At 68.2% G+C, this 10,026-nt stretch overlaps 2 protein-coding genes across 3 annotated transcripts; one reads left to right on the top strand and one right to left on the bottom strand.

Moving 5' to 3' along the window:
• Window positions 1–13: 13 nt before the first annotated feature.
• Window positions 14–6,495, top strand: H696_00364 (the record flags this gene model as incomplete). 2 transcript variants are annotated; one of them, XM_009494212.1, is made up of 6 exons in its annotated part: window positions 60–255; window positions 393–1,781; window positions 2,049–3,555; window positions 3,747–5,217; window positions 5,517–6,229; window positions 6,453–6,495. In XM_009494212.1, the coding sequence occupies exons 1-6, from the start codon at window positions 60–62 to the stop codon at window positions 6,493–6,495; spliced, it is 5,319 nt and encodes a 1,772-aa protein (XP_009492487.1). The 2 variants fall into 2 exon arrangements, with proteins under 2 accessions (XP_009492486.1, XP_009492487.1); XM_009494211.1 differs by having other exon boundaries at window positions 14–255; window positions 393–3,555.
• A 277-nt stretch (window positions 6,496–6,772) lies between these two features.
• H696_00363 (hypothetical protein) lies at window positions 6,773–9,963 on the bottom strand (the record flags this gene model as incomplete). Its single annotated transcript, XM_009494210.1, has 6 exons — window positions 6,773–7,029; window positions 7,765–7,814; window positions 7,928–8,793; window positions 8,817–9,377; window positions 9,592–9,758; window positions 9,855–9,963. 6 exons carry the CDS (start codon window positions 9,961–9,963, stop codon window positions 6,773–6,775), a joined length of 2,010 nt encoding a protein of 669 aa, XP_009492485.1.
• Window positions 9,964–10,026: the final 63 nt, after the last annotated feature.

Raw genomic sequence — 10,026 nt, 5'->3', positions numbered from 1 at the left:
TCCCCTGTCTTGGTTCTCCCCCCCCCCCCTTTTCTCAACCCCCACTCGCCCAATAGAGAATGTATCCCGCCGACTATTCGGACGAGCACGAGAATGATGACCTGAGCCTTGCATCCAACTCCAACGTCGATCTCCTCTCTCACTATCGTGGGATCGATGAGACCGATGTGCACCTGGAGGACTTGCAGCCCGTACACTCGGAGGACGTGCTCGCTGAGCACCCTGTTGCCGGCGACTCTGAAGATGGTGTCTCCAGTGCGCTTCCCCCATGCGTCTGTCATGCCCATTCTGCCCTGGCCGTCGCTGATCCCGGCTTCTCTCTTTCTCCCTGCCCTCCCCCCCCCCCTCCCTCCCTCCCTCTCTTCCTCCCCGTCCTTTGCACCGGGCAACAGGCCGCCACACCGGCAAGGGGACCTCTCTCGGCTCCAGCGGGCCCTTCTCGCACCCGCTGTCCACCGTGTCGGCACACCATGCCGGCGGGGCGCACGGCCTGCTTCGTCCGCACTCCTCGGCCGGGCACCAGCAGCCCGGCGGGCACCTGTATGGCGGGGCGTCGGCCGGGCGCCTGGCCACCGGGGCCGGCGGCGGCGGCGCCACCTCCCACCACTTGCCCTACATGCAAATGTCCTCGCACCCGCATCATCACCCGCACCATCACCCGCACCATCATCCACTGCTGGTGCAGTACCCCGGGCCGATGGGGTCCTCGGGTGCCGGGGGTCCTCAGGCACACGGCTACTCGGCCTTCATGGGGCATGAGGTCGGGTCCTCGGCCGGTGCCTCGGCCTCGTCCTCCTCTTCGGCCATCGTGCCGGCGGTTTATGACGGTGGATCGTCCCCCCCTCCTCCGGGGGATGCCGGCATCGATGGCGATGCCGACCTCCCGTCCGCCGGGGATGAGGATGAGGGCGGATCGCCCGAGATGTCGACCGGCATCGACGCCGGTGCCGGCGGCGATCTCGCCGGTCCCCCGTCTCCGGTTCCCAGCCGGCGCTATTCCCTCGGCGGGCATGATGGCATCTCCGGGACCGGCCTATCGCACAGCCCCTACCACCATGGTGGCCACCATGCCAGCAGCAAGTCCGGCATCGTCGGGCACTTGGTTCCGTTGTCCCCTGCCGGGGCGGCCGGCTACCTCTCGGGCAGTGGGGCCACCGGGTCCGGGGCCCACCACACGGCGGCCCTTTCGCATGGTGCCTACCATGGCAGCCATCATGGCCATGGGTCTTACCATGGGCATCATGGGCTCTCGCACTCCGGGGCCCTGGCGCATCCGGTCCTCCTGTCCACTCACGGGTATCTCACCTCGCCCGGGCATGATCTGTATGGCGGGAGCACCGGCGGCACGTCTGGCCCCCACATGGGAGCATACATGGCAGCGGCGGCGGCGGCAGCGGCGGTCCATGCCCCGCTTCATGCGCACCACCATTCGGCGGCGGCGGCGGCGGCGGCGGCGGCAGCAGCGGCGGCAGCCACCGGCGCGCATCACCCCTACTCCTCGCAGCCTGGCAGCATGGCCATCGGTGCCCCGGGTCACCATCATCCCCATCATCATCCCCATCATCATCCCTTTTCGCCGCAATCCGGCCCCTCGGCCGGGCACCACCACCCCTTCCCCTCGTCGGGGCCCATCCCGGCCGGGGCCCATCATCCCCATCACCCGCATCATGCGTACTCGCAGCAGCCACCCTCCTCGACCCCCGGCCAGCAGCATGCCCAGCACCAGCAGCATGCCCATGGCAATGCGCCGCACATCTTCCTGCCCTCGGGCGGTGCTCCAGGTTCGCCCGCCGCCAGCTATTCGCTCTCCTCCTTGGGGGGGGCGCCCTCGGGGGAGGCCTTTTCCTTCACGGAGGGGCTCCCCGGCGGTGGCGGCAGTGGTGGTGGTGGTGGCGGTGGCGGCGATGGTGACAGCTTCAGCGGCAGCCACAGCGGTTCTCTTTTCCCCTTCAGTAGCGACCAACTTCCCCGGCCTAACGCCTCGACCGACAATTTGGACTCCCTGCTTCTTCCCCCTCCGTCACTGGATGATGCTGCCTCGCCGGCAGACGAAGACGACCTTGACCGCCAGGCGGGTCACTCGGCAACGGGCCCGGATGATCTCGACGCCATGGACAGCCGCTCGGACCACTCGCAGGGCAACTCGCGCCAGGCCAGCCCCGGGCTGCTGATGGAGGATACTCCCTCGCCGGCGGCGGGCGTGGCTGTCCCCCTGGCCGTGACGGCCACCCCGGCGGCCAAGGCCTCGGGCGGCCGCCCGGCCGCGGTGGCGCGGGCCCCGGTTTCCACACGCGGAGCCGCCGGGGCTCCAGCCCTTTCGGCGGGGGTTGCCCCGGTGGCCGAGCGCCCCCGGCGTCCGCACCATTCCTCGGCTGCCGGGCAGGATGCCCCGGCCGCCACGTCGAGCGATCAATTCGACCAGCCCGGGGCCGTGGGGGCCGGTGGCCCGGGCGGCCCGAGCGGCCCGGCCGTCGGCTACTCTTCCACCAAGAAGGTCCGGAGTTCGGAAGTGGCCGCGGCGGCGGCCAGCGCGGCGGCCGCGTCCTTGACACAGTCGGCCGCGGCCATCCAGGCGGCCGCCTCGCTTCCTCCCAAGGAGGAGCCGGATGATGGCTCCTCCAACCCCTCCTCGCCGGGTGGCGGCGCCGGCGGAAGCGGCGGCAGCGCGGCCATGCGTGCCGGCCGCGGGGGCACCATGCGCCCGTCCAGCGGCTTCCGCCACCCTTCGGCGGGAATGGCCCGCGGGGCGCGCTCTCGTGGGCGCGGGCAAATGTCCATGTCTCCGGCTCCCCCGGGTGTCGGGTCGGCGGATGCCGGTTTCCCGGCGCCGGTCGGCGGGGTATTTGCCTCGCCCAACATGCCGCCATCGGCGGCGGCGGCGGCGGCGGCAGCAGCGGCCGCGGCCGCGGCCACCGGCGGCGGCATGGTGTATGGCGGCTCAGTTGCCGGTGGCGGGCATTTCCCCCCGGGTGCTGAGCACCACCCCTCGGAGTACTACTCATCTGCGGCGGCGGCGGCGGCGGCGGCGGCGGCGGCAGCCTCTCAGACCGGCCCCCATTCGAGCATGTGGAACATGCCTGCCGGTGGCCCGGGCGGCCCGGCAGTCGGGGCGGCCGGCAATCCGTATGCCTCGGTTGGCGCGGCGTTTGCCGGGCTTCCACTGTCCTCGATCTCCTTTGGCTCGGGCTTCCCTTCCATGTTCATGCATGGCTCGGCTGGCGGTGCCTCGGCCGCGGCGCCCGGTGGCGGGCACTTCGCCGGGCAGCACCCAGCGTCTATGTCCGTTTCGGCCACCGGGCCCGATGCTGCTGGCGAGGCTGGCCATGGCCCTTCGGCCCCCTCGTCCTCGTCCTCGTCCTCGTCCTCGTCCTCCTCCTCCGCATCGGCTGCGGCTGCGGCTGCTGGCAATGGGTCGGTCCCGGATGACGACTCACCGGCGGATTGGCCGGCCGGGGCCGACGGGCCTTCTGACGCCTCGATGGGGGGCTTCGCCGGCAATCGGCCCTCCTATGTCATGGCCGAGGGCCAGCCTCCTCCCTCGAAGACCGTCCCGCAGTGCGTGCTCCGTCTTCCGGCGTTGTGTTGCTCCTCGTCATTGTCTGGGGGCGCCTGTTTTTTTTCCCACCATCTCCGGCAAGTGCACTTACCAGTCTCTCTCTCTCTCTTTCTTCCTCTCCCCCTCTCCCCCTCTCCCCCTCCCCCACCATTCCCCCCTCGTATGGCTCTTTACCTGTCCATCTTGACAGGCCCCTCCGCTTCAATGTCGTCATGGACGTCAGTACTGCCACCATCCCGGCCACCGTGGAAGACGCGCCGCTGTCCTACCTGAACAAGGGCCAGTACTATGCGGTGAACTTCTCGGACCCGGAGCAGCGTGACACCACCTACCACACGGTCCTTCGAGTGGGCTTCCACGACCCGCTGCACCGGCTGGAGCGCCACGACAACTGGCATTTGTGGCTGGTGCAGCAGTCCTCACGGTCGGCTCGGCCGATGGAAATCGACAAGGCTGCCTCGGAGAACATTCGCCACATCGACACCACGTCCGACTTCGATGGGGTGTCCTTCCAGTGGCATGGCCTCCGCCCGGCCAAGGTGGTCATCAAGCTCAACTGCCTGAGCACGGAGTTCAGCCGGACCAAGGGCGCGCGGGGGATCCACCTCCGCCTGCAGGCGGACACCGAGGACCGCAAAGACAACATCTTCGAGAGCAGCCACTGCCGGGTGCAGATCTTCCGCGACAAGGGTGCCCAGCGCAAGAACCGTGACGACCAGAAGGCCGCCGATCGCCGGCTGGAGATCCTCTCCCGTGAGAACCCGGCCGCGGCGGCCGCCCTGCGAGCGCAGCAGCAGCTCATCAAGGAGAAGGTTGCCAGCGGCGGTACGGCCGCCTGTGTGCTGAATGCCTCGGTCACTGGTGGTGGAGCCGGCGCCGGCGGCGGCAATGGCGCCGGCGCCGGCGCCAACAACGGCGGCCGGTCCACTTCCCCGGTTCCGAATGAGGCGACCCTGGCCCTGCTGCTGCGGGTGTCCCTGCCGACGACGCGCTTTGTGCTGGAGCGCCGCGCGCGCATCCTCGATGATGGCAATTTGCAGGATCTCATTGTCCTGATGCCGGCGCGGATGCCGATCTCCTCGGGCCTGGATGGCGCGGCAGCCGGCCTGGCCGGCGGCCCTGGGGCCGGGCGTGGCGGCAGCGGCGTGGCCGGCGACGCGGCCATCGGTCCGGGTGGCTCGGCCGATGCCCTTGCCCCGGCCGGCCACCCGCATGCCCTCCACTCTCACCACCATGCGCATCACGCGCACCACCACCACCACCACCACCATGGCGGCGGCGGCGGCGGTGCGGCTGGGCATCCGCATGGGCCGCATTCGGCCGGCGCCGGCCATGGCCACCACCTCTCTTCTTCCTCGGCTTCCTCCTCCTCGTCCTCCTCGCACTACGGCCTGGGCGGCGGCTATCCGGGGCAGCAGCGACCCGGCGGCCTGTTGGGCTCCGGCTCCGGCGAAGGCGGCTCCCTTGCCGCCATCACGGCCGCTGGCGGCCTTGCTGGTCAGCGCCTGCGCACGCCTTCACATGCTGTGTCCGCCGTGGCTGCCTCCTCCCTGTCGAAGTTCCTTTCTTCCGGCCCGGGCATGGCTTCGCCGCACTTGCCGCCCAGCTCGGCCTTCTTGTCTCCGTCGCTGGCGGATGCCACCCTGCTAGACCAGAGCTCGGTGCGTGGCTGTCCCCTCTTGCGCGCCTGGCTGGCTCCCATGGGGTCATGCCGCCTCTCCCCTGCCAGCCCTCCTTCATCCTTCCCCGCTCCCCTCCGTCCTTTCTCCTTCGCCTGTCCTCCCTCCCTTCCTCTCTCTCTCTCTCTCTCTCTCCCCCTCTGTGTCTCCTTGTGTGCTTGTGTGTGCTGACTCGCCTCCCTTCTGTTCCCCTCCTCTTCCTGTCATGCATATGCACGTGTGTGTGTGTGTGTGTGTGTGTGTGTGCTTGTGTGTGTGTGTGCGCTTGCGTTGTGCCACAGCGCCGAAGCCTTGACCTCTCCGGCATTGGGGATCTGGCCCTGGATGCCGACGCTCCGACCGGCGTCGGCGGCGGCCTCGGTCGCAAGAAGCGCCCGGTTCTCTGTCTTCTGCTGAAGCGTTCCGGCGACCAGGTGTACAATGCCATCTTCCTTGAGCGCCTGACGCTGGACGACCTCCGGCGGAAGATCTCCGAGCGCTACGAGCTCCTGCCGCCCATCCAGTCGATCAACCGCATCACCCGGAAGGGGCTCACCGTGCAGGTGGACGACCGCATGATCGAGAGCTTCGAGGACGAGCAGGACTTTGTCGTTGAGATCATCGGCCATGCGGATTCCGGTGCCAGTGGCACCGAGTCTGCCAGTGCTTCGGTTGGGGGCGGCGCGGTGGCGGCGGCGGCGGCGGCGCCTGCCGCGGCCGCCGGTGGTGTCCCTTCCACCCCGGCCTCGGGCGGCGTGTCGCCGGTGGCCGCCGGGCCGGCTTCGGGGCCCGCACCGGTTTCCACGGGCGCCCTCCCGACTGGGCCTCAGGTCGTCACCCCGGCTCCCTCGGTGGCATCCTCCTCGGTCGGTGGGTCGGAGCCGTCATCGCCCGCGCTTTCGGCCGCCGACGCCGGCACCGGCATCGCTGATGGAGCCTTGGCGTCCGGCCCCGCGTCTGGTGTTCCCCCGGTTCAGGACATCAGTCAGGCCTCCTTTGTGGTGATCAATCTCCGGTGAGAGAGATGGCCATGGTGTTTGGACTCCGCCGTGCTGGCCCTTCCCCACCTCCCTCGTTTTTTTCCCTCTCTCTCTCTCTCTCCCCCCCCCCCTCCCTTCCCCCCTTGTCTCTGTCCTTCTGCCCTTGTGGTGGCATTGCCACCGTGCGCCAGGTTCCCTCAGTCACACCCGGGCGCCGGCTGCGTAGCGTCACCTCCTCCCTCCCTCTCTTCCCCCCAGAAGACCGGCCTCTGCCGTTGTCGATTCGCACATTGTCACCTAGAATGGAGCATTCCACACGTGCCTTCCCCTGCCCCCCCCCCCTCCTTTCCCTCTGGTCCATGGCGGCTGTGTCCCACCCTGCCGAGTTGAGTGCTCTTCTGCCTGTGCGGGTGTGGATGTGTGTCTCCTCTTTTTGGGGGGCTTGGGGTCGTGTTCATCTGTCCGCTCGAGATGTGGTGGCAGCCGACGGCGCGCGGCCCAAGAGAACCAGCACCCAAGGTGGTAAGGCGAGGCAAAGGGGGGAGGGGGGGGGGGGGAGGGACGGCCCTTACGTGGACTTAGGCAGCCCCATTTGCGCGCCTGATGGCGAGCAGGATGCTGGCCGCGGCGGCAACAATGGCAGCCTTCTTCCACACGCTGGCCGGACCGCCGCGATCCTCCGAACGAATGAAGAATGACCCATTCATGATGATGCTCACACAGAGCAGAGCCAAGCGGATGATGGTTTCCCGAAGCGAGGCCGAGGGCTTGGCGATCGGCATGCCGGCCGGCGTGGAGGGCGGAAACCTCGACAGAGGAAATGCCTCGGTCATGGCTGACAACCAGCGGAGGGGGGGAGGAGGCGGGGACGCAGGGGGATGGATGGAATACAGGGAGGCAGGAGGGCAGGGGGGAGGGGAAAGGGCGCTGGGGGAGAAGGCAGACGGGCAGGCATGCATGCGCCGCGGGGTCGCCCAACAGACCCTGGGGCGGGTCCTCTCGTGCCGGTGAAAAAGCAAACAAACACAGAGTTCAAGCCCCGGGCGCTGGCTTCGCCTGGGCAGGTCAGCCGCCCGGCCCCCTCCCTGTCAGGCACGCCCGCGGGGCGGGGGGGCATTTCTCCCCCTCCTGCCCCCCCCCCCCCCAGAGACCTCTTATTCGCGCCGCAGCTCCTTTTCTCCCCTGTGGTGAGGGGTCTCCCTCCCTCTGTTCCCATTCGCCCCGCCGCCCTTTCTTTCTCTCTCGCTCGTCCGCCCGCCCGCTCGTTGAGCGAGCTTTCCCCGACCGAGAACGACGGCACGGGCGATCTGCCAACGATCACCCATTCAGGGGGGCAATTCAGTGTGTATTTTCTCGCCCACCCCCCGCCCCTCCCTCTCTCGCTCTCTCTCTCTGGCGCCCGAGAGGAGGAGGAGGGGACAGGAGAGGATGGGCTGGCCCTCGACAGGGAGAGAGAGGGGGGGGGGGCGGCAGCGCCAGACACGCCTGCCTTTGTGCAAATGCTATGTGTGTGTTTTTTCTTGTGCGCGTGCTTGGGTATGTGTGCGTGGGTATGTGCACACAAGCGCACTCTGTGAGGCAATGGCCGGGCGGCGCCGGCCGGCTGCAGGGTAGGCCGTGCTGCCAGACACAGCGGCAAGCGGCGGCCGGAGGGCGGGCGCAGAGGGCCCGGGAGGGCTCGTAACAGCCCTCCCGGCCCCTCACACGGCCGGGCTGCTCCTTCTCTCCCTCACGAGCGCTTGGGGCGCTTGGCCGAGGGGGCCGCACTGTCGAAGTCAACGAAGTCCGCCACAGAGGAGGCAGCCGCGGCAGCCGAGGCGTTGGCCCGGTTCCGCCGGGCCTCGCCCTGGGCCTGGAACTTCTTGCGGAGCTCCTCGATGGAGCTGGCCGCCCCCGAGGAGCCGGCCGACTGCCGAGGCGCCAGCTCGTCATCGAAGCTGGCACTGGTCCAAGCGGCGGGCCGCTCGGCCGGGGCCTCGAAGGACTGGTTGCGCTCGGCCTTGCGCTTCTGCGTGACCTCGGCCTGGGTGGCCAGGCGCCGGGCATCGGCCGCCCGGCGGCGATCCTCCGGCTTCATGAAGTACTCACCGGACTCGATGGCGAGATCCACCTTGCTCGGCTGCTGCGGCACCGGGAAGGGAGTGTACTCCTTCTTCTTGGGCTTGGGAGCGGCCTTCTTCTTGGGATCCTGCCCGGTGGCCGGGGCGGCGGTGGTGGGCTGCTTGAAGTTGGACTCGTCATCGGACTCGACCACGACGCTCTTCCGATCTGGCTGCTGCGGCACCGGGAAGGGAGTGTACTCCTTCTTCTTGGGCTTGGGAGCGGCCTTCTTCTTGGGATCCTGCCCGGTGGCCGGGGCGGCGGTGGTGGGCTGCTTGAAGTTGGACTCGTCATCGGACTCGACGAAGTCCCCGTCATGCGAGGCGGCCGCGGGGGCGGCGGCCGGCTCATCGGCCCGCAGCCCGGACGCGGTCTTCTTGCTCTTCTTCTGCTTGGGGGCCTCGGCGCGGCCGATGTTCTTCTTGAACTTCGGCAGGAACCGGTCCCAATTCTCGTTCTTCAGCGTCTCATCCTTCTCCAGCTCGCGCTTGATCATCAGCTCCTTAGATCGGAAGAGCACACGTGCTCATCGGCCCGCAGCCCGGACGCGGTCTTCTTGCTCTTCTTCTGCTTGGGGGCCTCGGCGCGGCCGATGTTCTTCTTGAACTTCGGCAGGAACCGGTCCCAATTCTCGTTCTTCAGCGTCTCATCCTTCTCCAGCTCGCGCTTGATCATCAGCTCCTTGATGTGGTAGATGGGGTGGATGTTGTTCATGCAGTCGAGAATCACGCGGCGAACCACCTTCAAGCCCTTGAAGGGACCCATGCAGGACACGGTGTTACCCTGGACCAGGATGTAGCACTGGGTCAGGAGTTCCACCGCCTTGAGGGTGTTGCCATCCGGGCCGATCAGGCGCTGGCGGCGCTTGACAAAGCGCTCCTTGTTGCGGACGATGTTGCCGATCTTGATGATGTCACAGGCCATGTCGTCCTCCAGGATGCGCACCGCCTGGACGAAGGGCACCGACCGGGCCAGGAGCTTGATCAGGTCGCGCGCCTTGAAGAGAATGAACGGGTCGAAGGCCTTGCGCGTGGTCTTGACCGTCATGCTGCCCTCGATCAGGTCCAGCACGCAGGCAATGCCCTTTGTGTGTGTGTGTGTGTGTGCGTGCGAGGGGGGGGGGGAGACGTGCAAAGAGCACATGGCGGGCGAGTGCAGGACAGGCAGGGGAGTTAGCCGCGAGCCGGGAGGACAGGCCAGGGCCAAGGCATGGTCGGAAGAGGCGGAGCAAAATGAGGCCAGATTCGAGGGGCGCCAGTGGGCTGGGCGGTGGCGAGGGGAGGGCGCGAGAACGCACATGCTTGTCCAGGGCCCGCGTCACCTCGGGCCAGATCTCCTTCAGATACTTCTCGCGGTACTTGGGAAAGAGCGTGGCGAAGGAGGACTCCTCGAGGAAGGACCCGGAAGACTCCTCGGCGGTGATGGTGACCGGCTTCCAGCGGTCAATGTCATCAGTGTCCCAGGCTAGATGAGGAAAGGGGGGGGGGGGGGTGAGGGGGCGGGGATGTCAGCCGCGACGGCAACACCAAAAGCAAGTGCGTAAGGAGGGGGTGGGCGTACGCTTCTCCCGGCGGTATTTCCCCTTCTTGCCGGTGTAGCCCGGGGTGGAGCCCGCGAGCACCGGGGTCATATGGTCAGGGAGGCTGTTCCCCTCGGTGACCTCAGACATGGTGCGACTGACGAACGGTGGCGAAGGTGGCAACAATGACGGGGAAAGGAGAGACGGGGGGGG

The sequence above is a fragment of the Fonticula alba genome, assembly GCF_000388065.1.
Source record: "Fonticula alba strain ATCC 38817 unplaced genomic scaffold supercont2.1, whole genome shotgun sequence".
NCBI lineage: Eukaryota > Rotosphaerida > Fonticulaceae > Fonticula > Fonticula alba.
Note: the sequence above shows the minus strand (reverse complement) of the source record. Positions and strands in the feature narration are given on the sequence as shown.